Source organism: Hippichthys cyanospilos, chromosome 5, assembly GCF_059441005.1.
Source record: "Hippichthys cyanospilos isolate Australia breed blue-spotted pipefish chromosome 5, RoL_Hcya_1.0, whole genome shotgun sequence".
In the NCBI taxonomy this organism is placed as follows: domain Eukaryota; kingdom Metazoa; phylum Chordata; class Actinopteri; order Syngnathiformes; family Syngnathidae; genus Hippichthys; species Hippichthys cyanospilos.
The window spans coordinates 2,199,070-2,224,614 of NC_142373.1; the positions used below are offsets into that span (position 1 = coordinate 2,199,070).

The window sequence follows — 25,545 nt, forward strand, 5'->3', positions numbered from 1 at the left end:
TTAATGACCAGCCTATTTTCTCTGCGGTGGTTACCCTTCGAGGCGTTCTCCGGGCCGCCTGGGGGCGCTGGAGAGCACCAATGGGTTCAAAAGCGTGTCCGAGTGAGTGAGCGATGATTAAAAAGTGAATTTTTGAGTCACACATACAGTGTATGGAGAAATTACACAACACACAATCATGTATCTGTCGTTATATTTAAAACTAACCGACTGAAGAAATGACTAACAGAAAGAAGCAGAAGGGTTCGGATACCGCGGTGAGGTTCTTTACGCGGCATTTACACTTAATGTACAGTATTTGAGTGAGGGATGAGATGCCTCCAAATTTTCTTGATCTTCTCCAGATTCAAGGGACCAATGACAGCAGCGTGGTGAGTAAGGTGTCTGCTGCGGCTCGGGGATACTTCAACGACTGCTTCCTGCAACACTTCGTGTGCAAAGTAGTGAGAAGATCTCCACTTATCAACAGGTCATATATACAAAGCGTCTCTTCTTGTCAGACAACACATCCATGTTTGTCACAGCCAGCCTAACAAATTAATGTGTGCTGACTCCTGACCGGTGGGACGTGATCTCGCGTCACATGATTGGAATAATACGCGAAGCTTGCCCAATCGTGAAAAAAAAAGCGTGATCGAGCTAGCCAGGAGTCGAACCTAGAATCTTCTGATCCGTAGTCAGACGCGTTATCCATTGCGCCACTAGCCCTACGTTGTTGTGGGGTTGAATACGCCCACATGTACAACTCAGCAGCAGATCTGGTATGTTTTTAGGTCAAGTTTTAAAATGTAATTACTGCTTTATTCTTTCAGTTCACGGCTCTACAATATCAAAAGGTAGTGACATTTTTATTTTTTTTTTATGAATTTGAAGGCATTGCTAAAGTTTTGGCTGATATTAGAAATGTTGTTATTGGATAAAATGGTGACAAAATGGTTGCCATTTTTGCTTTTCGTTTATGGGCGGCTGCAGGTGGATCATTCAAATTTGGCTTTAATTTCATGAATAAAAAAATGAATGAAATGAATAATGAATAATAATGAATAATGAATAAAATGAATAAAAGTCATTTTCTCCCTGCCCAGTTTAAATTGATGTTTGACCTACCCATCAATCATCGTGAATGAGTTAACCACTTAACGTATGTATTGCCAGCCCAGTAAAAATGGATCATTGATGGTAGTGTTGGTGAATGAGTTAAAAATACATTTTAATACTATTACTTTATTAAGCGGTTATCTTAACTTAACTTAAAAAAATGTTTTGTGGGTCCCTGTTCTTTTTTTTTCTGTTGGAGACAGTCAGCATGGCTCTTTGGGTATTAAAGTTCACTGACTATAGTTCTATGTAATTTCTGATTGAATTATTGAACTATATATTTTTCTGTATATAACATAGTTTTGTTTTTTGTTTTTTTACCCCAATCGGGCATTTCTGTGTATTAATACACACTTTATAATAATGAGTATATTAATGTAAACATTTGATAAAAGGCCTAAAATTTGCAAAAAGAAATAAAATTATGATTTCGAGCTTTCAGCGTATTGATAAAAAGAAAACGGAGGAGAAACATTTTAGATACAGAATCAGGTTTTGCAAATAAACAATGTGAGGACCGGATACCGCAACACACATTTTTATGCGGTAAATGCTAACAGTTGTCCCAGAGTTCTTCCCGACTAGCAAATCATGAAAGCTCAATCCACAATATATCCACGATCACCTTTGTTGACAGCTGGCTGAGTAGCTTGAGGCAGTGAGACGCTCTCATGATGTAATCACCTAGTATCCCATCTGAAGACTCTCAATATAATAACAAATGCCAATCATAACTCACACATTCATTTAGCTCATTTTCACTAAATATGCTTATGAAATTCTGAACATTTAGATCGAAAGCCCACTTAAAGGGACACTGTGTAAGATTTAGACCGTTTTTCATCAAAAAGGAATAAATTAAATGATTATAAATGTCCAAAACTTGCAAATAAATATGTTTTTAATGACCAACAGTATGTTTTAAATATAACGGTGGGTCTAGTTATCATTAAATTATATCACATGCCGGGGTGGCACTTTTCCAGAGGTTGCCATGTTTGTTATAACTACAGACAATGGTAAACGGTGCACCTGCAGCACCTCCTGCGGTCCGTAGCGAAAAACGGTGTAAATCTTACACAGTGTCCCTTCAAAGTCACATCGGGTAATAGTTACTCTGTTTTTCATTGAAAATGAATACATGAAATTATTATACATTTAAAAAACTTACAAATAAATGTGTTCATAACGACTAACGACGGGTGGCATTCCTCTGGAGGTCGCCATGTCTGTTATAGCGAGTTTTTATTGCTGCATTTATCGTAATGCCCCTAAAGCTCCCACAGGCGCATGCGAAAAATTACGCCTACAGTATTCCCTTTAAATGGAGTATGTGTAATTTTCCCTTTAAACACTCCTCCTCCTGCTGTCCGTAGCTATAACAGACATTCTGGGGCCCGCCAAATGGAGCTCATGGAGCTCCAAGAAGTTGCTTGATTCTCTTATGCATTGGACTGGCTCTGGTTGTGTGCGGGGCTTCCAGGCTTGTTTCCCTCATTTAATTTTCCAAAAATTATTTGTTCACTACAAATAATACTCTATATGTTTCTTCATTTATGTGCCTGTGACATGAAATGACTAGTCGGTAAAAAAAATACAAATTACTGTGTATAACCTGTTGGCTGCTTGCTAGCGTCACATGACCAAACTCAGTAAACTGGTAAGCTGTGATCATTTTTTACCTGAGCCCTGAGGAACCGTGATGTCATATCTAGTCAACAGCAAGTGACCAAATGACCACTCCTAGAGACCATTAAACAGGGGTTGATTTGGCTGCTTAATCCATACTCCACAATTGCAATTGTAGAGTGCTGGAGAACCCAAGAACCCTTTTCTTCTAACAAAATATCATTAGAAACTGACCCTGTGGGTTCTCAAGGGATGTGAGAATTGTTTTGACATGACTTCATCTTTAAGAAATGTTGGGAAACAAGACTGACCATATTTGTTACAACTGCACTACTTTCATGAGATCCAGTGCAATAAATTCTGCCTCGACAAAGAAACTAATGTTAACTGTGTGGTTAAATCAGTGTAGGGATTAATAATGATTATTCTTGTTGTAAATACGTTGCATGATTGACTATTTAGGAAAATCAAATGACATAATTATTACCTCCTATAAAGTGTTGTTAACTGGCTTCCTCTTTGACAATACAATGTTAGTTCCCCAACAAACCTTCTGTTTTTAATTTTTAATTTTTTCTGAAATGTGATGTTTTTAAACATAGATGGCTTTCGCCCCATGTCAGTGATATACCCTATAAGATATGTTGAACACTGTATAGCACCATTTTTATAAAACGGGTCAACAGTAAAATGATTATTAACATTTTTGCCACACACGCTAACACTAAGACAATTTTTTGTTATATACTATGTAGGGGCTACTATGTGCGCTGGCGAGCAGTGGAACATTGCGTGCGGTCCTTCCTGCGGGTCACACAGCACTGTTCCAAGAGACAAGCAAGTGAACTGTTACTTAAATCAAATTGTTTTATACCCATACATAATAACTACTTTATTTACTTACTTTATTTCTGTTGACAGATTCTGTCTCTGGGTGCGGGGTTTGACTCGCTGTATTTCCGTCTGTACGGAGACGCAGCCCTGAGCAAGGCTGTCGTGTTTGAAGTAGATTTCCCAGATGTGACCCGGCGTAAGGCGGCTCTAATACAGTCCAGTGTGTCTTTGTCGGAAATGTTGGACTCCCAGCATGTACTTTCTTTGACAGGTAAAATACCCTAAACATTAGACATGTTTTGCTACATAGCTGATCCTATGTGTCTGTAGGGCCGGTGTACGTGTCTAGCAGTCACTACTACCTGCTGGGACTGGATGTGCGACAAGATTCTCTTGTAGAAGAAGCTCTGATAAAGGCGGGACTGGACCCGACTGCCCCTACTCTGATCCTTTCTGAAGTGGTGCTCACCTACATGGAAACACAATGGTGAAGATCATAGATTGTGCCTGTTGATTTGGGGGATTCTATCCCAGAACTAGGAACTTTTATTTTTACTGCATTTACAACTAAAGTTCCATAAAATTTGTGGTGCTTTTGGTTCCTGGAACTCTAATGTTCCAGTCAACATAATGGTGAGCTACATGATTGTGGACAACAAGAACTACTACTCTTCTTTTGGCCCTGATACAATACCCTGGAATTTTGAAAAGGTCCTATAACCAAAATGTACTAAATCTGTTTGGACACCAGGAACTACTGTCTAAATTTTGACCTGGAGTTATTTATCCGGGCCAAAAAGAAAATCCAAACCAGCGTGCTGTACTTTTAAATAGTACAGTTGTTGCAATTACTCTTCATCACTGTGTTTCTCCAGGTCAGATGACATAATTCGTTGGGCAGCAGGGCTCTTCCCCCAGTCTCTCTTTGTGATGTATGAGCAGATCCATCCCCAAGATCCATTTGGTCGCATCATGAAGGAACATTTCCTAAAGCTGAATTCCACCCTGCATGCGCTCCAACAATATCCCACCACGAACGCACAAAGGCAGAGATTCCTTGACAAGGCTGGTATTTGCAGAATTACTGGAGTATAATTACCGTATTTCTCCGAATAACTGTTTCAACTCTTTTATTAATGCAAATGCAGATTGGGGGAGGCATCTATTTAGACTTTGTTTTGTGACTTATTAAACAACAATACTGCTATATAGTGCCTAAAAAAATGTTAAAAAAAATATTCAGTTTTCTCACTATTAATCAGCTCTATGCTCTATGCATCCCCAGTTGGAATACATAGTGCATGTTATTGCAAAGAAAATTTTGAACTTGACTTGCCCTTCAAAGTTTTAAGTCAAATGAATGTGGAGTTAAAACAATAAAAACAGTTGTTTTGAGAAAGATAAACATAACTTAGTCTGTAGCAAAGCTAATCACCACAAAATGCTCCGGCTCAACAAAAGATAGGTATTTATACTGCGCCACAAAACGATTAACAACACAGTTTTTGTTAGGTGCTGCTGCTTTGGTAATAAAATAATTCAAATGGAAATTCAGTTCTGAAGTAAATGTCTTTTGTTCATAGAGCTACAGCAATAGTTGTTCCTGTTTTTGTCCTAAATGGTTGAGGTGCACTAATTAGTTTCTGTGGTCAAAGGCACAGCCACTATTTGGGGAAATATGGTATTTCAAACTATTTACATGAATTGATTCAATGATCAATCATGTGTTATTGCGTTTTATGTTGTATTCAGGGATGGGAGCAGTGTGTCTGTTTGGATATAAATGAGTTCTTCTTGAGGTTAACTCCTGATGAGGAAAGAAGCCGAGTGGAACATTTGGAGCCTTTTGATGAGTATGAGGTAAAAAAAAAAAAAAAAAGGTGGGGGGGTATAGACTAATACTAGTCATATAAGAGTTTTGACCAATGGACTTTGCTTGTATTTGTAAGGAGTGGCACCAGAAATGTTCGCACTACTTCATCCTCACAGCATGTCGAGGTTCTCTCACTAAGCAATCTCTGCTTGGCGATCCTACAGGTCTTACTTGCTTTCATTTAAATCCTCTTATCGACTATTTATTTTAAATAAGTGACTAAATTAATGTTTTTGTTTCATCCTCCAGTGCCACTCCAGTGCCCATCTTGGAGCCCCACGAGCCTGATTGTGAAACCAGAGCCAGCTTGTGTAGAGGGTTTTGGGATGGCATCCACCTTGTTGGATGGAAGACACATCCTGCTTACTGGCGGCTCCTGCAGAACCGGCCGAGGAGCGCCGTCTCGAGTCCTGCGCCAAGGCCTTGAAGGCTGGAGATTGTTTCATATCAAACGCTCAGCCCAATCAAGTCAGTTAATCTGAAGTTTTGTTTCCCTAAGTTTCAGAAGAGAGACAAAAACAATTGTTTTCCCCCAGGTGCTCGCCTTTACCACAGTGTTACTTCTATTTCTGGGGGAGTTGCTGTGATATACGGAGGACGCTCCTCACCCGTCAACCCGATCAGAGGCCTCCTCAAAGTTACCCTCTGTCTTGAAGGTTCACCTGATCCTCAGGATGTAGTTGAACTCCATGAAGAGCAGATGACGTGTACAGGTGCTCATCCACCACTTAGATGGAGGCACTCTGCCACTCTGGTTTGTCACAAAGGTAAACCCTGAGAAATATTTATGCATCCTCTTCTAAGCGATACCAGCAACAGTCTTTATTTTTTGTTTTTATATAGGAAAAGACTTCCTCTTTGTTTTCGGTGGAAAAAATGAGTCTGAAGCCGTTTTGGGTGATGGCTATTTCCTGGATCTCGATCAGCAACGCTGGACCGAGGTTTGGATTGCTTTCTATATGCCATTAAACATTCTTGTCTTTTAGATTTGCCACACCACACTGCTACACGTGATTGCATAGTGTGTGGTGAATCAACATTTTAGGGCTAAACATCTAAGGTTTAGTTTGTCCTGTTCCACATAAACAAAGACCTTGGTAGCAATGTTTAGTTGGTCTCATACCTACACCATGATTGTATGGCATGGCAAGTTTGACATGCTCTGGTGTGGTCACCTGACAAATCATTTTAAATTGATATGCAAACATTTTTAATGAGAATAGCCTTATCAAACTCTTTCCGTTGGCTTATCGTATTTACAGTCCCTTGCCAAAATGTTGGCTGCGTCTACAGTATAACTTTTTGACACTTTGACCACATTTCAAGTCTCAAATGTAATAATAGAAAGTTGGCCATTTTTGTGAGCAATCACCATCACATGGGACACAATTGTGAAGTGGAATGGAATTCAAACAATATTTTATATTTTTAGACAAAAAAATGAAAAGAAAGCTATGCAAATATATTGGCCCCATGTGAGTTAATATTTTGTAGAACCGTATTTCGCGGCAATTACAGCTGCAAGTCTTTTTGGTTATGTTGGTAAGTTTTACACGTCTTGTAACACAAATATTTGCTATTGCTCTTTACAAAATTGCTGTAGTTCCTTAAAGTTTGATGGAGATTGTTTTTTCACAGCAATGTTTAGATCTTTCCACAGGTCCTCTATCAGTTTGTCGTCTCTCCATTAACTTGGCATTTCCAACACCTTTATATAGTTAGTTTTGAAGCATCCCCTCAACCCAGTCTCAAATCTTTAGCAGACGGCATCATATTTTTTTGTCAGAATCACCCTGTATTTGACTCCATCTATCTTCCCATCAACAATAATATTTTCCTAGTCCGTGCTAAAGAATAGCAGTCCCCGACCATGATGCAGCCACCACCACCATCTTTGGCAATGCAGAAGGTGCACACAGGGTGATGTGCAGTGTTACACTTACGCCAACCATAATATGTTTCACATCCAGACCCAAAACTTCAATTTTGGTCTCATCTGACGAGAGCGCCTTACTCCACATGGCTTGTGTGTGCCGCATTGGCTTCTGGCGAACTTCAAATGGGCCTTTTTATGGCTTTCTTTCAGAGGTGTCTTTCATCTTGCCATTCTTCCATAAAGGCCAGATTTATGCTGAATGCTACTAATCCTATGTCCTATGGCCAGATTGCCTCACCTTAGCCGTGGACCTCCACAGTTCTGAAAGTGTAGTGGGATGGCCAGCTCTTGGTAGGTTTAGTGGTTTGACACTCTCTCCATGTTGATACTGTTGCTCGCACAGTGCTCTGGGAGATGTTTAAAAGTTGTGATGCTATCAAGTATTTCTTTAACCAATTCTGAGACCAAGTGCGGGCGCATTTACAGTATACTGTACTGAGATGACACACAAGTGCACTCTGGTTGTCATTTATGTCAATATTGAATCATTCAGAAATTGTCAGGGAACTTTTGGTATCATTTGGCTGCACTGACGAAACGGGGCCAATATTTTTCCACATCCTACTATTCAGGTTTTTATATGTCAAAAAAAATATATATCATTTGAATTCTGTTCCACTTAAAAATCTTGTCCCACATGTTGTTGATTCCTCAAATATTTAGACATGAGATTTTATACTCAAGACTTTTTCTTTATATTTGAAGCTCAAAATGTGGTAAAATATGGCCAATGCTTTTGCCAGGTACTGTAAACCCGTATTTTACCAACTTTAAAAACACTTTTGCATATTTTCAATATGCAATGCATCTTTTTTTTTATTTAAATAGTTGGTAGTAGACGGGACTGCGCCGGAGGCCCGCCACTCCCATTCAGCATGTTCCTACCGGGAAGGGCTGGTGCTGTTTGGAGGACATGGAAGAAGGGGAGTGCCGCTGGGGGACGTGGTGGTGATGAGGCCAAATGAGAGAGGTTTCTGCTGGGAGACAATAGATATTGAGCCCCCTCCTTGTCCCAGGTGGGTTCCTCATGTATTGCAAAATAAGTATTCAGCATAACATTTTGTTGTTTGGTGAGTACCTCTTTTGTTTGAACGATGAACCTTCATCTCAACATACAAGAGAATTCTGTGTAGCGAGAATGAGACGACCTTGACAAATAAGTTAGTTTAACACTAATGTGTGTATCATTGTCTCGTCTTTGACTTCCTCCATAGCCTTAATAAAGTTTTCTTTCACTTGTTTCCACACACTCCCTTACAGCAGACGGTTCTGTTTAAGACTTGAGTCTTTGGAGCTTGAAATATGAAGGAACCCAATAAGACAATCTGTTTTCCAGACTATTTTATTGATCTTGCCAAAATCCCCCCCCCCCCCAAAGAAAAAAAAAAAATCACAATTACATATGGGATTTGACATGCCAGTTGAAGCAAAGCTTATTAACATATTGAATATTAATACAAACACAAATGTTCAAAATCACAGTTATCGCTGATTAATGAAAAAAGCTTAGAAAAGGGCATCCTGCTCATTTCTGACCCAAAATATTTTGCAAACACATTAAATCGATTACCAAAAAAAATCAACCAGAAAAAGTGTGAAAGGTGCATGCAGTCGCAAATGCTGATTCTAATGTTGCAACAATAAAACGATTTGAAGTTTCAATGCTTTATTTTTTACACAGCTAAATTTGAATTAATCTGAAAGCCCTCAAAGTCATCATCCCTATCTGACATGCCACAAATAGCGCTTCCCATTTAAATCCTGGATGTCCCCGCCTTCCATTTGCGAAAACATGCTCGTTACTATTCCACAGGTAGTCTCTTTGGACCTGTCCAATTTATTTGAAATGGAGGTCTTCGGAGATGATTTGCTGAAAATATGATTTAAACAGAAAAACAACACCTATTTTTATCCTTCTCCGGAAGCAGCATTTTTGCCAGTATAGCACCTTAGGGATAAGTTTGGAAATGTCCAAACCCCAAGAAACTATGGGGGGGAGTTATGGTTGGTATATCTACTCTTAGGCATTGTGATGTCATTTTCAGTCCACATCATGTGGCAAACATGGCTAACCCCACAAAATGAATAAAAGTGTGTGGACTTTGCTGATTAATTCATATTCCACAAACACAAGATTAATCAGAATATGGCCTTTAGACTAGTAGGGGTGCATAGAACATATCAATGTCAAGAATTTTTATGAATTGCCATTCCTAAACATTGAACTGACTGTACTGTACTTTAGATATTCACATGGTGCCCATGTGATTGGTGATCTCCTGATTGTGGTGGGAGGAGTTTGGTTGCATTCAGATGGCGTGCCGGGAGTGGTCGTGATCAACCTTTCCACGCGCTGCAGCGTCGACTTCAGTTTGGACACGGTTTGTTCAAAGTGCTTTAAGATTGATTTCACTTGGTCAAGAAACTCACTGGCATGTCCTGCTTTAGATGTCAGTGCCGTGGCCTCTGATGTTGCACTCGTTCTGCTCTGAACTGGTGGGCCATAAAGAAGCACAGCTGATCCTGATTGGCGGAGGAGGAAACTGTTTCTCTTTTGGGACGCATTTCAACCCCCGGCTCGTCAGGGTGGACCTCCGCCCAGCACTGACAGGAACTGAACTGACTTTAAGGTGCTCCGATTTGACCGAGAGATAGTTTGTCATCTCGCTGTAATGATTGCAAAAATACACAGACAAAAAATCGGAGACATCTCATTCTGCTTCCAGGCTGGCGTTTATTTTGTCAAACCCAGTTCCTAACTTGCTAGTACTGTACCAGCCTTGAGTCATAGGCTCATCATCAAACCAGGTTTCCATTAATGGTTTTGAGCTTCGGTTACGGTTTTAATACGGTTTTAAATAAGAGTTAGGTTTTTGTGTTAAGGTTTTAAAAACAGTTTTAAGTTTCAAAGTAGGATTCAAAACACAGCTAAGGTTTCAAAGACAGGTTTCAAATTGTTTGGATTGAAGTTTTGATTTGAGCTTCACGCTACATTTTACATAAGAGTTAAGGTTTCAAGCCAGGGTTAAGGTTTCAAAGCAGTTTTAGACTGAAACCGAAAGATCAAAACCTGGGGTAGTGTTTCACAGGCGAATTTTAATACTGCTCTAAACCAGTTTCAAATTAGGGTTTCAAGCCAAGTTGTTTTCATAGTAGGGTTTTAAATTCTGGTTTTAAGTTGATTTCAAGCCAAAGTTCCAAGTTAGCATTTTAAATTGGGGTATCAAGCAAAGGTTAAGGTTAACAGTGATGATTTTAGACTTTGACAAAGAAGTATGGTTTCAAGTTATCATTTCAAATTGTAGTTTGAAGCCATGGTTCATATTTCAAGACAGACTTAAGTTAAGTATGCTTTATACAGTAATTGGATTGTCAAGCAAAGATTTGGTCATGAGCCAGGGTTAAGGTTTCTAGTTAAATAAATGTTTCAAGCCAAGCTTGAAGCCAAGGTTTGGGTGTAAAAGAAGGGTTTCAAGCCATAATTGCTGGTTGTAGGGAAAGTTTCAAGACTCCTTTGGCTTTTGAATTAGGGATTCAAATTAAGTGTAAAGCCAATGCTAGAGTTTAAAAGCAGCGTTGACTGTTGACATTTAACAAATGGGTTAAGTTCTCAAGTTGGATTTTTAAGCACCATCAACCCCATCAAGTCATCTACGTGAAAGTCAACAATGTGAAGCACTACTCTAACCATAGAATTTTCTGTACCAAGTTGCATAGAGATTAGACCAGGAGTGGCCAAGCTAGGTATTCGAGAGCCATATTTTAACCTGTTTTTGCTGTTTACACTCGATGAACAGTCCTGATTTAAATGATCAACACATCAAGTTTTACAGAAGCCTTATAACGACCCTACATTCACTTTGCATAGGCACGTAAACCAAACTTTGGAATGTTTGCAAAACTATACAGACAAACTTCAAAATTTGAGACATTTTTCTCAGTTTTCTGAACAGGCTTTTATTTTGTTGACCTCAGTTCAAATCCTCATTTCCTGTCATGGATCATTGCGTAGCATCGAGTTGATTGAGTGCGGTGGGGGAGGGATGGATGGCGTTAAGAGAGCAACTCATTCAGTGAAACGCCTGAAGGATTGTACCGCAGCACTGGCCGCGCCCCAGTCACCGGGCTTGCGGTACTCGCCCTTCTCCAGGAAGTACTGGCGGCCGCGGTAGTTGGGGTGCTCGTAGAACACCCACCAGCCGTCGAAGACCTTGCACGAGTTCACCTCCCTCCAGCGGAACTTCTCCAGGAGCGAGGGGCAGTCCTCCGTGGCCTCGAAAGCTTTGCCCCCAAAGTCGGCCTTCTCGTACAGCTGCATCTTGTAGACTCCCCCGCTGGTCTGGAAAGACAGAAGCAAAGGGCATAGTCATGGAAAGGACAATGCAAAACTAGGATCAGACATCATTGGGGAAGGCCTAGGTTAGCCAGAGTTACATAATCAATCGTATATGGCCTTGTGAGAGAAGATTGATTAGTGTGACGACTGGTAGTGACCCTGAATGTAGCTTCAGGCCTTGGGTTTGCTGGACAAATGTATTCACAATCTGTACTTAAATGGAGGTGCAGTTTTTTTTTTCAAAATGTTATGTATTACTGTAATGCATTACATTTGATTCAAAATGTAATGTATTACTGTAACGTGTTACTTTTTACTGTAACGCTGTAATGTAATGTAATGTAATGTATTACACACAAGAAATAGTAATATTGTACTTGTTACAAATGAAAGCAAAGTAATGCATTACAATGCATTTTTAGCCTGAAAGTGGTGTGTGTGCGTGTCCCTTAATTCGCCAAAACACCGCAAGATCGGAGGAGAAATGTCCGAGGTAAGACGTTTACTTGCTGATCTACTACAGCTGAGATGAAAGAGCAGGTTGAATATGGACAATATACATTATACACAAGATGGACATACTTGCTGATCTACTACAGCTGAGATGAAAGAGCAGGTTGAATATGGACAATATACATTATATACAAGATGGACATACGACCATTACTTTCAGTTCGTCAGGGATAAAGACAAGAAAAATGTAATCGTTAGGTGCACTTTGTGCACGACTTCTATAAAGCTGTCAACTTCGTGAAATAGGACCAGTAATTTGTCAAACCATTTAGAGCGGGGACATAGTAACGTAAATTTAGCGAAAAGAAAACATGCGGAGGATTGCGCTCTCTCGCTGAGGAATGACACTTCGACATCAAGAGGTTAGAAGATTTGTTAGGAGATATGCTGGCGCTTTTCACAGTGGATTTACCAGAATTTTGAAACCTCGTCAGCAAGATCCCTGTCGCAAGTAACAATAATGACAAGGTAAGCTAACACTAATTTTCACTGTACATTTACTTCAGTAAAGTTAGAGTTCTGGTCAATGTGTATCAAAATGAAGCATACAAAACTCATGTTAGCCAGTACGTTAAACACCTTAACAATGATGTAGGTTAGCTGCTAATGTTAGCCCCACCGAAACATGTCTATAACCTAGCCAACTGATCTCTAATTTGAATATTAACATTGAAATGTGGAAATGCACTAACAATTTTTGCCTACAGCACAAACAATGCATCACTGTGCTGTGAAAACACAAAAAAAGGTTTGCACACAATACAGATGAAATGATTTGTGTTGGTTTTAGGCTTAAGCCAACCTTTCACTGGATGTGCGATGAGCGCAATGAGCCACATTTAGAATAGCTAATTCATTTTTCCAGTTATGGTGGTGAGAGTAATGTAAAAGTAATGCAATAGTAATGTAATGCATTACATTTCAAATACAGTTATATTGTAATGTAACTACAATAATTACTTTGAAATGACGGCAATAAGTGATAGAAAATGCATTACAGTTTTGAAGTAACTTGCCCAACGCTGGTTATAATTGTTCAACTCTTATACTTTAGTAGATGTCATAAAGTACAAACTCTAATGTATTTTTGCTGCTGTTAGGCATAAAGGGGTCACCATAGCAGTCGCTTACAATATTTGCCTGCCATAGATGTTGCGCAGTATGCTCTGCCTGCAACGCAACCCGTGTTTTTTATTCAGGCTTGGGATTGGTTGAGTAGTTTGGGACACTGCCTGAGAATGGCAGCCACTGCATAAACGGCTGTCATGTTTACAACTTCACAAAAGTGTACCAAATTAGAAAAGTGCAAATGGATTTTTCTTTGTCAAATAAGTCCTTGCTTTAAATTGCGAAAATCCATGAGTAATAAACCCCTCCCTAAAAAATTATATTTTCCTAGTGTTGTGTGAAGATTGTAAACAATCACATAAAGCTCCTCCATCTATTTCCACAAAGTTCCTTTGCATCAATACACCACGTGACAGTCCTCAACACACTTCAACGTAGTTTGACAACAAATCGGCACCATAGCAAGACACACAGTAATAGTGAAAAGTTGCTGACTCACAAAGTGGATCATCTTGCAGGAGCTGAGACGGTCGTTGAGGCCCATCCAGCGCTGGTATTCCGGGTACTCGCCTCGGGTCAGGACGTATTGATAGCCCAAGTAGTTGGGTCGCTCGTACACCACCCAGGCGCCGCCCTCCACACGGATGGAGTTGCAACGACTCAAGTAGGTGTGGAAGTCAGAACAGTCACTGTCACACTCATAGCGGCGACCCTGGAAGTTCTTGTCCTCGTAGAAGACGATCTGTGGAATGGGACGATATTACATTTTTCCAACAGTAAAATGAGAAACCGGCTTTAAAGGAGTGTTCTTTGCATTTCCCATGTTGAAACATTTTCTAAAAATTACCCCGTGGTACGGTATTAGCAGAACTGAACCACTACACTGTCAACAGAATTCTCTGTCTTAGCTGGCTCAAGGTAAGAGGCGATAGGCTGCACCCTGGATTGGGCGCTAATCAACAGTGATGGATTCAGAGGGAAACACCCAGAGGTGGGCACTTCTGGGATGCGTTTCCACTGCAAGGCGGTCACCCTTTCAAGTAACCAATGAATGCATTGCATGCAATGCAAATTAGCATTCTTTTTCTGATTGGCTCTTAGCCAGGAAATGGAAGATAGAAGTCCTTTAATTGCCTAATTATATTTCTTTTTTGGTAAATCCAACTTCAGCAATACCGTGGGCCCTGGGTGTATGAGATTAATCATTTCCTCCGTTGGGATTGTAACGCAAATTTGCCGTATGGAGGGCAATCCAAACCTATGTTAAATAGCTAATGCACATAAAACCCCAGGTAAAAACATAAAAATTGACAATACATATTAAAAATTGGTTTCAAATTAGTATAGTAAGTGCTGTGTATACATAATATACAAGTATACAATTGAATAACATCATGAATAAAAAATAAAGGATTTATTTACCTTTGAGTGACAAGCTTATTATGGCCATATTTCCTAGTGAGGATAGCCTAGGCTAGGCTAATTTAGCCTTCTTTGTATTTTTTTATTATCTCCAGTTTCGTTTCCATAAAAATCATCTTCTTACTTCTCTCTTTAACATCACTAGCAATCTTGGGACCCATGGCTAACCCATTCAAGTTTGAATTAAGCAGTGAAATGCACAATAAATACGTTACTTAAACACTCGAGACAATATCCAGTCTTTAGCATACCACTATTTTGACCGTGACACTGACCAACAGCAGACCATTGTAGTGACGTAAGCTGTGATGCATGTATGAGCGCAGACACATCCAAAATGGCGGTCAAGCATACACACTGACTGCCATGTTGGAAATGTCTTAAGCCGAAAGAAATGGTGTAAAGAGGGGACAAAAATAACGTCTCGGTCAACTTCGTAAGGTGAAAAAAATGCAAGGCAGGGATGTCGTAGATAGGGTGTCCACTGTAGTTTGTTTTAATTGTAGTGTATGTGACAGTTGAAATTTAGACAAATGTTAATGAAACCGTCTTCCACAGTTGTAGGGCAGGCAGTTACGTATAAAACATAACCGGCAGCTACCATTAGAGTGTCATGTAACGCATGATAATAACATCAAGTGGACAGAAGTACTAAATGCCTTCTCGTCCCCTACATTCTTTCAGATGTGGTATAATAACACGATGTTGTGCTATAGCCTAGGGTTAAACCCCTTTGCTGGCTTTGTGTTTGTGTTACACTTATATTTCTGTGTTGTGTTTCAATTGCAGTGTAACTGTAGAACCACATACATGGTGTTAATTTTAAGTGTAAGCACTAAAACAGAAAGAAGAATTAGTAAGAATGCAGACAGAAGTAGACCAGCCCCTGACGAATGACGGACCAGAAAAGAAAAAAAAAAGTCAAATGTCGCCCTCTAGTGGTGGTGGAAGGTTGGGTAAAAATACACAGACGCACCGACAATTACAGTTTCGTCTGGCTTGACAAAAATAACGGACAGATGACGACGAAAAGAGGGCGGGGCGCTGACGAATGTCGGCCCAACAAAAAAAATGCAAGTCGCCCACCTCTGGAAACACCAGTAACACTCTATTTGCCCGTCCAGTTAAAAATTACGTTCAAGACGTCTTCATTCCTGGGGCCCAGCCAGGAAACGACATAAAATGCCAAGGGTTTCATGTAGTTTTGCCTTAACTCACCCTGCCCATCTTGGATAGAATGTCGCGGCGCAGCCTCTGCACTGTGAAGGTGTCGGCGGTGGTCGGTGTTTGCCCTGAGGTTTCGATGTTGCACTGAGACCTCGAGTGCTCCCTTTTATAGGCCTGCCTCGCCACGTTGGCGAACGCCAACAGTGGGAGGCAAACAGTGTAACAATCGCTTTGTCATGAAAATGAGATCCAAAAATTGAGTCAGTGATTCTAGCGCTATTCAGTTTTTCCAGAAAAGCGAGGAAGGATTACGGCATAATGAATGCCCGGGCATGGTAAGCGTCCAATGACCCCACTTATCCAGTGACTGCGTCCAACGCCAGCCCTCCCCTCACCATATTACACGTGCCAGCTACGCCGGGTTGCCCCCACCTGGCGAGGGAGGAGCTGCCAACTCAGGACTTATTTCTGCCTTGTGGATGCATCCAGATACTGCCCTGTGACACCATTTATTTACAGTGTGTTCATGTATAATTCAAACAAGTGTGCATCATTTTTATTTATATTTATTCATTTTTCATCCATCCATTTCTTACCACTTGGAGGTAACAATGGATGTTAACAGCTGCATAGAAAAGTGACAGCAGTATTCACCGTTTTACACGAATCATCTAATAAAATAAGGTGACGTGTTTTTTTTTGTTTTTTTTTTTTAATGGCTCACTATGTACAAAGCAAACTAACCCTGAAAAATCGAAACATTGAAGTGCAAACAGACAGGCCTCTTGGATGAACGAAATAATACATAAAATATACATCCTGGTTCCAGTGTGACTGATAGAAAAATATACTGTACTTTGAAGCACGCGGTTGGTTGGCACTTGCGTAAATTTAGCTTTGCAAATTCACATTTGCCAACAACCTTTACCATTATAGGGAGGGTTCTCATTGAGAGTGTGACAATCCAAATGAACTAAATGAGCAGTTCTTTTTTTTTCCTTTACCTTTTGAAGTAGAATTAATATTACATGAATCCTCATGATCATTTTCTGACATGCAAGGGAATATCATTACATAAACAGTGGGGACCCATTATTGGACATCTTAGCTTTTAAACCAATTAATTGTGCAGTAAATCTTTAGTTTAGAATTCAGCAGATATCTCTGTTACATAAATATTTTGCAAAAATAGAACGTGCAGAAAAGAGAATGTACTCTACATACTGTACAGAATGAACAGAAAGAATTAACACATTCCAACAAAAAAGGTGTCTTGGATTCAAGTTGAGTCCCAACTTATTCATGCCATGAATGTCCATGATAACGCCATTTGAAATGAACACAACTAAAAGTGTGGGGGAAAACAACAAATCAACAAGCCATCGGCGACTGTCCCACCGCTCCTCTCGTCTTAATGTACGTGTCGTTTGTCGGCATCTCAACCCCCTGGGCTCCATTCAAGACCTGCATGGAGGATGTGGGGGGCGGGATCAGGCTGTCCAGTTCCTGCCTGTGTCCCGTCTCCAGGAGCCACTCATGGAACTTTGCCTCCACTAGTTCCTGGAACTTGCACTTCTGCTCCCTGCGGAAAGAACTCATTTTAGAAGTGGCCGCAAGCAGCTCGCTCTTTGTTGGTTTCATTGATTCCACTTTGGTGCCAATTTGATTCAAATAAACCCACATTCAGTGAGTGGTATGTCCCAGACCCACACACACAATAGCTGAAAAGCCGCAATGTAGAAAGAGCATATTTGACCTTTATGTATTTATTTTGACCCCATTGTATTGTTAATTTGGTACACTGTTCAGTCAGGGTCATGGCGAGTTCAGAGTCCCTGGGGCAATAGTGACAAACTAGTGTTACCATTCACATTAGCTAAACTTGTTATTGACTATTGGCATCAATACTCCATCCAAACGAGTCATGCAATGGAAAAAAAAAAAAAAAAAAGATCTTATCCACACAGTCTCTTTATGGTAACTACTTTTGGGATTTTCTACTTTGACACTGCACTGGGGTTAGTTGGAGCTGTTTTTTGTTTGTTTTGTCTTTCAAGTATATTTTTTTAATATTTACTACAGAACAATTAAAATATTGCTATGCAAATTAAAAACACAATTCTTGGGAGTTTTGTTTTGAAGCAATTTCTTTCAGTGGTTATACTTCTGCTCTGACTTTCTTTTCCTGTTCATTTCTTTGTCTGGGCTCAAAGTGCCATCTGCCCCATGCAATTTCGAACCAAATAAATTGGTATTTTTCAAATAGTTCCGTATTTTCCTTGTATGCTATGCCAATTCCAACACTGTGTATGCCACTGGTTTAGAGTTCATTTTAAAAAAGAAGAATTCATGTACAAATACATTTTGATGAAGTTTGTAATCCTGAACGAGTCAATTGTCGACTAACCGCAGTTTGCAGCAACTATGGCAGACTTAACAACTAAAATACAGGACAATTTGCACACTACAGCACTATCCTGTCCAAAGAATAAAACGTCTTATTTTTCTTATGTTGCAAAGCCACCAAAAATTATGAAAAATTCTTCTATACCACCACTTATTCCCACTGGGGTCATCTTAGCTCTACTTAGAGCATTGCTTCTTAATTACTTGCATCGCCCCTCCCTAGGAGAGGAAAAATATGTTGCGCCCTCCTACTTGGTGCGGTGACGGTAAATAAGATCATTTTCCATAAAATAAATTGCTTACGTGAAAACTAAAATTGTATCCTTTTTAACATGATGAACTAAAGAAAAAAATTAGTATGAATAAACTTTGAACAAATGTTAACTTTTAAGTCTGAGTTAACTTTCAAGCCTGTTCCTTGGGGTCATCACCTTGCGCCCCCCCTCCTCCCAGGGGGGCCCATGCCCCACTATTTGAGAAGGACTCACTTGTTCAGGTGAGCCTCCATGACAGTCTTCTTCCATCTTTGTATCCTTTTCTGCTTGTCATCAAGTGCTGCTTGATAGCGGGCCGGCAACCCCCCGGGCACTTCGCACGTGTCCCCCTCCATGTGGAAAGGCACCACCAGTGTGTGAAACTCTTCTGGGGGCAGGAGGCGGTAGCAGGCTGAGTCCGGGTTGGCGGAGGACTTCAAGGGGTCCGTCCCCAGCAGCAGGGGTTGGTCCCACATGTTGGGGACCACTGCCAGCCCCACGCTAGCCATGTGGTCCTCCAGGGAAGGGTAGAAGGTGTGGAAGGGACCCAGGGTGATGTCAGTGTTGCCAGGCAGGATCAGAGGGCGTGTTGGCGTCATGGCGTGTAGCGTGGTGCGGGACGAGGCTCCGAGAACGATCCTGCCTGCCACGCACACCACGTGCACGTTCTGGCAACAGTGCACATGCACACTGGTCTCCACTGGACCCAGAACCACCGTGCAATCTCGGCACTTGTCCAAACTCACTGACCTGAGGAAAGACCAAATTATTGAATCTAATTGAAGGCAATATTGCGTTTTCTGACTGCGTGTACACAACACATCTTTCACTAAAACCAAGTAAGATTTGACTGTGTTTTACGTTAGATTTTCCACATTCGGCAAGAAACTGCTGGCAAATCGAAGAAAATGTCTTGACTTAATTGAATGTGTCGACATTGTTTAGTATTTAAAAAATGAAATCTGAAAATATTTCACAGCAATTAAACAACTTTTAATTATTATAAAACATTTTTTTAATTTCACCATCTAAAAGCTATGCTAAACAGATTTTCATTCAAGTTCTGTTCAAGATGTTAACAAATTTACATATATAAATATATATTCTTTCCAACACCTTATATCTGAGGCAATGGTTCTAATGAGTTGACGTGCAAAAATATAGTGGCTGTATATGATTACAGTATGACTATGAGATTAAGAATGATTAAAGATATACTGTAATGCTATGCAGCGTTTGAAAAAATACCAAATGGCTTTTACACTTTACAGTACTGTCTCTTCACTGTGTATTATTTTTAATGTAAAAAATGTAAAAAATATTCTATGTAATATTTTTAATTTTGCTATACTTACTAGCTTTTTCTCCAGGATTTTTTTCTAAATTTACAAACAAAAACAGCAATATAAAAGGTATTGTGAACGAAAGAGTTTTACTCAATGAACATTTTCCTTTTCCATTTCCTGCCTTTCAAGCGACTGACTTGTGTCCTAAGAGTTGCGAGTGGATCTTAACCTGAGAGGCGAGAGGAGGTAGATGAAAGCATCTGCGCATCGATGGATCTTAATGTTGGCCCCCGTCATCTTATCAGAGGTCTTGGCCAGAGTCTGCTTACAGACCTGAGACATGAGCACCATCTTGCTGCCGGCTGGGGCCATGTGAGTGTTTCGGGCTATCTTGGCGGACTTCATAGCCCCCTCCACTATATCCAATGAGAATAGGAAGGTTGAGTAAGGAGGAGAGACAACATGTGCATTGTTTAAGATCACTGTACCTTGTTGGGCCCAGGCTAGCTTCTTCCCTGAGCGCAGGCAGGACGTTATCCCAAAGGGATTGAGGGTGAGGTTATGTTGAAGACAGGAGACGAGCTGGTACAAAGGGAAGGAATGGCTGAGCGCAGAGTAGCCTGATTGCACCTGGAGCGGCCCTTTACTCAGCAACCTATGGACAGGCTGGACAGTTCTGCCCGGGTGCGCCCAGCCTTCCAGTAGCAGGCTCAGGCTACGCACAGCCTCCAGGGAGATCTGGGAGTGGACAGGGTGTGCGGGCAGTTTTCGCTATCTTGCTGTGAGATAACAGGAATGGGTGATCCACACACCTGACAGTCGCGCGGGACTGTCCCAGATTGGGACAGCTGGTTCGGCTCGACCAGAAGTTCGAGGAGCTCTGCAAGGTGGCTCTGAACAAAAGATAGGTGTGCCTGGTCATCCCAGTTCTACTGTAACACAATGAACACAGAAATTAACAATGGATTAGATTTTTGACTAATTTTCTTCTTACAGTGTGCCAAGACAGAGGTCCGTGCTCTTCCAAAACAACTTGATTACAATAACAGTTAATGTACAGTATAAAAATGTAAGCAAAACTAAATCAATATATTTTTTATAAATTTATTTTTTTTCTTGTATTAAAATACGTAAGTTGTATAATTGCTGCAGGTAAAGTGTCTACTGTGACAGCTATGTGTGGTGGGTGGGTGAGTGAGTGAGTGAGTGAGTGAGTGAGTGAGTGAGTGAGTGAGTGAGTGAGTGAGTGAGTGAGTGAGTGAGTGAGTGAGTGAGTGAGTGAGTGAGTGAGTCAACGTGAGGGCCATTAGCCCATTAGTCCAAACCTTGAAGCAGCCTTCTTCTTTTATCAACATTCACCAAAAAAAAACAAAAAACTTTTTTATTTTTTTTTAAGTGTTGACATTATTAGTACAAAGCAGCTAATAATTACCAGGGCAAATTCCTCTTTTCCCTCCGCAGTGCAACAAATAATACTGTTGCTAATATGGATCATCAAAATGTTCCTTATTCTAGTGTAACGCATTGGTTCTCCTTTTATTATCTCATCGATGTATCCCTTGTGAAAGATTTGTTTTAGCCAAGTACACATGTCCCCAAATGGGAATAAAAAATAATAATTAAAAAAAATACAACGGTGCTCTGCCAAACCTGATTGAATTATTCAACTTTGGAACTACATTTGTATTGATATCTCTAGGCAAATTTCATTAAGAAACATGACAATGTGCATCCTGATGATACATTTATGTAATAACTTTTTTAAAGGAGAAACTTTAAAACACAACTTAGCAATAAGTTGATTCATGTTCTTCATTTGGTTTTAATTTGAAACGTAAAAAGTAATGTTCCTATCACTACATTAAAAAAACATTATTTTAGATTTGCTGATACCTGCTGAAAACCTGTTAAAATCTCATATATCCACCGAAAGTGCCTTCATGGAGCCCCAGGGGTATAGGTACCCCCATTTACGAACTACTGCTGTAAAGGACCCACAACTGAGAGGTGGATTTGGGTCATAGAAGACCCCATTCCATTTTGGCGAGTGTGCAGATAATGGTGCAACTCACAGAATTTGTTCAACTTACAGTAGATATATATTTTTTTAATATTGGCCTCAATTTTTTTTCTCATAATACACTCAATGACTCAATTGATACATAAGCAGGAGGTGTCTTTCAATAAAATTGTAAAATTAGAATAACTCTGCCATTGCATGTCATCCTACTGCAGTTGTTTTGGTAAAGTACAACATCATAAAGTGTACCATGCATGCAGTTTACATATAGGCTATCATTCGATATTCTAAGTGGACCAAAATTTGTGACTGGTAAATGCGGATGACCTTGTTTTGGGAGCTTGTCTTGGTTTCCCGATCCGCTGGAGACGGAGAGCGTGTGCGATGGCTGGGCCACTCTTCACCAATGAGCGAATTACGCAGAGACACACGGTTCAGCTGTTGAATGTGGAGGAATAGGAGAAACTGCAGTGTGTCCACGGACCTCTGGGAAATAAAGAAATTAACGATACATCAATGTGTAGTTCCTAGTCCTACCATGCCAAGCTGTGTATGTTGAAGTGTGCCTCTTGGGGGCCTGGCCAAGCAATTGAGCTCAAGTGTGTCTTAAAGGGATAGTGTGTAAGATTTAGCTCGTTTTTCACGATGGATAGCAGTGGGTGCCGCAGGGGCTGCAGTTACCATTGTCCATAGCTATAACAAACATGGCCGCCTCCGGAGAAGTGCCACCCCTCATGTAATATAATTTCATGATAAGAAGACCTACTATGAGTACAGTATTTTTTAAAACATACTGTTGGTCTTTAAGAACACATTCATTTGCAAGGTTTTGACATTTTCAATCATTTAATTTATTCCTTTTTAGTGAAAATCTTACACACTGTCTCTTTAAGAGGCATTAAAGTACCTGAAAACCCTTTCACTCCCGTTGGGACAATGCATCCCAGAGCTTTTGGAAAAAATGGCAGTGGGTATAGGAATGATAACAATAAGATAAAATGACATACCAGCGTTTCACTATACACCTATCTACAGATTCTAGTGGCATTTAGCAACTTTTCCATCCACAATAAGCCTGTGCTGGGCCAACTTCCAACAAGGTAACTTGCATTGTTCAATTTCCTCTCCATTAACCATCTAGTACTTCAGAAATATATTGTTAATATGTGCTATATATGTGTGTCACTATAGATTACACTGATTACTAAGTATTTTATGTGTTTGGTGATCCTTTTTCATTTTTCTGGCATGACAGTCCCAGTGGTCTTTATCGGTGGAAATGGGAATTTTTTTTAACTAACTTTCCAAGTATACTAGAATTATAAACAAGTAATATATTCCTTTTATCCTTGCAGAAACAAATGGTATTTCCTTTTTTCACTCTTCTTGAGGCATTAAACTGTAAAATAATAATAATAATATAAGGAGAGACGTTCCATCTATCCATTCATTATCTGTTGCCGCTTATCCTCACTACTGTTGCTGGCTTGCTGGTGCAAGTAGGCAGGGGATACCCTGGACTGGTTGCCAGACAATCACAGGGAGGGTTTTTTTGGGGTTGAATTTAGCACTGTTGCTACATTTTTCCTTTGCACTGCAAATTGCAAAGCAAAGTAGAGCTTTTGTTGCTCTTCAGAATAAAAAAAAAAAAAAAAAAAAAAAAAATCAATAAAATCAATACATGATGTCCTTTGACAACAACAATATAGCTGAGGATTCATCCGCAAAAACAGTTTTGTCCCATTTACAAACCCACAAGTAGCTGAGGCTGCAAAGTCTGAACCTCAATATATAATGTGGGATCATTGTTTAGCACGATTTTTTTTAATATACTAAAAAAAGATTTCTCAATACCTCGTTCCTTTGCTGGTCAAGCTCACTTTTGCTTGAACACTGGGAAACACACTCGGCCCACTCTAGTCGGTCCCCGGGCGAGTGGCCAGTAAAGAGGTCAAAGGTCTCAAAGTAGAGCCACGCCAGGTCTTCTGCAAGCTGTAGCTTCCCACATGCAATGTGCTTCCACATGGGCCAGATCAAAGAGGGGAAGCAGCCATCGCGGGTGCGCACATAGGTTGCCATCTTGCGAAGGTAGTGCAGGCCCAGCTTGGAGGAGGGGGCCACCTAAGATAAGGGAATCAAGCCTGAGTTTTGTTTTTCGCTATTGTATGTTGGAACTGCGTTTCATGGTGTACACTCACCTGTAGGGCACCGAGGAGAAAGGGCTCCATACGAGGCCATATTCTCACACTCTCTTGATCTATGTATGAGGAAATGCAGTGAATCAATTTGATTGTTGGTTTGTTTGTTATTTTTAAAGAGAAGCCAAGTTACATTTTGTTTTAATATATGCACCCCAACCCAAATACTGTAGTCTGAACATGATATTCTGATTAACTCAATCACTGCCAGCTGAGTAAATATGGATCGTTCACATCAATAGCTGTCAGAGGCAGTGAATGAGTTCAATGTGAAATGGAACACTAACCCCTGGCAGTGTTATTTATTTATTGTCAGTAATGCATTTGTATTATTCCATAAAAACAGGGATTAATTTATTCACTGCCAGCCCAGTAAAAAATGACCTTTGGAGTCTATCACTGTTAGTGGATGAATAAATTAATGTTACATTTATGGAATTTGGATTAAGCAGCAAAACCCACAAGTTTTTAATCCATATTAGGGGGGGTGGCCATTTGGCCAATTATTTTAAAATGTACAAATAATACTTTGAAAATGTCAAAGTTCTACTTGCTGTTGACTGAAAATAACACCATAGGCTGCTTTGGGACCAGGTGACAGCCTATTGTGGCTCAGCTTGCTAACTTCACATTACCAAACTCAGAAAACGGGTGAGCCACGATTAAGTGTTGACTGAGTTCTAAGAAACGGTGATGTTATTTTTGGTGTGGACAACAAGTGGCAAAATGAGTATCTGCGATGGATAAAAGCGGGTGGATTTTACTGCTTAATGAAGAGTTTAGATGTGGGGCCACATAGAAGGCATTTAAAAAAACGTTTGATGTTACTTCCCTTTAAGAATGTATTGTACACGTATTCTGATATGACACACTATTTACAATCATCCTTGTTACATTTTTAAGACATTCAAAATATTGATTAGATATCTTTTGAAGAAAATGAAGGCCTGGCTGTTTGATTCATTGATTTTCATGCATTCTCAGACTTTTGAATGACCCGCGGAAATCCTGTATGGTGGCACTTAATGGTGCCATGACAACCAGACTTCCGCCGCCTTCATCCGATTCATCGGTGTCGTCTACTTGGTGCTGATTGAAACCATGGCTAAAACGCACGCTTCAATTGGTCGTCAAACCAACTGCGTTGTCTGAAGCAACCAGGGTCTCGATCTCTCAAGGAGTACATTTTTCTCACCGCCGTAAACTTGGGACTAAAGTGAGGAGTTAAGCTAAGCGAGGCTAACAAAAGCGACTCTTTAGTGCGTTTACTTACCTCCACTACTCGTCGGCGGCCAAGCGCCGGCTTGTTCCATCTCAGAAGCTTCGTATCATTCAATGTGTGTTACAAGTCCAACGGCTTGTTCTGAGATCATTTGGGAGATAAAGCCGAGTTGGGGAACAGTTGAGCTGTGTTCTTACTTCCTATTTGGCGCCCTCCTCTTCCACCGATAGAGAAGAGGAGGTGGGCAGCGCCTCCACAGTGTGCCGTGCTGCGCATGCGTCAA

The 25,545-nt window shown here is 40.4% G+C and overlaps 3 protein-coding genes and 1 non-coding gene across 4 annotated transcripts; 1 reads left to right on the forward strand and 3 right to left on the reverse strand.

Annotated features, from left to right (window-relative positions):
- Positions 1-121: 121 nt before the first annotated feature.
- On the forward strand, positions 122-12,135 carry LOC148423132 (tRNA wybutosine-synthesizing protein 4-like). The gene is made up of 14 exons (XM_088414183.1): positions 122-257; positions 345-469; positions 3,483-3,564; positions 3,649-3,832; positions 3,892-4,048; positions 4,437-4,626; positions 5,314-5,421; positions 5,511-5,598; positions 5,684-5,902; positions 5,971-6,201; positions 6,278-6,375; positions 8,199-8,386; positions 9,616-9,751; positions 9,819-12,135. The coding sequence occupies exons 1-14, from the start codon at positions 219-221 to the stop codon at positions 10,023-10,025; spliced, it is 2,052 nt and encodes a 683-aa protein (XP_088270309.1). The 5' UTR covers positions 122-218; the 3' UTR covers positions 10,026-12,135.
- On the reverse strand, positions 636-708 carry trnar-acg (transfer RNA arginine (anticodon ACG)). Its single transcript has one exon. It is a non-coding gene; the product is annotated as a tRNA-Arg (tRNA).
- On the reverse strand, positions 11,302-16,082 carry LOC148423134 (gamma-crystallin S-like). The gene is made up of 3 exons (XM_088414191.1): positions 15,928-16,082; positions 13,787-14,029; positions 11,302-11,709 (listed from the first exon to the last, which is right to left on the reverse strand). The coding sequence occupies exons 1-3, from the start codon at positions 15,934-15,936 to the stop codon at positions 11,437-11,439; spliced, it is 525 nt and encodes a 174-aa protein (XP_088270317.1). The 5' UTR covers positions 15,937-16,082; the 3' UTR covers positions 11,302-11,436.
- Positions 16,083-16,462: 380 nt separating this feature from the next.
- Positions 16,463-25,469, reverse strand: LOC148423135 (TBCC domain-containing protein 1-like). The gene is made up of 9 exons (XM_088415428.1): positions 25,314-25,469; positions 24,041-24,099; positions 23,697-23,963; positions 22,170-22,328; positions 20,635-20,751; positions 20,311-20,560; positions 20,052-20,238; positions 18,771-19,286; positions 16,463-17,458 (listed from the first exon to the last, which is right to left on the reverse strand). Exons 1-9 carry the CDS (start codon positions 25,351-25,353, stop codon positions 17,248-17,250), a joined length of 1,806 nt encoding a protein of 601 aa, XP_088271554.1. The 5' UTR covers positions 25,354-25,469; the 3' UTR covers positions 16,463-17,247.
- Between the last annotated feature and the right edge of the window lie 76 nt (positions 25,470-25,545).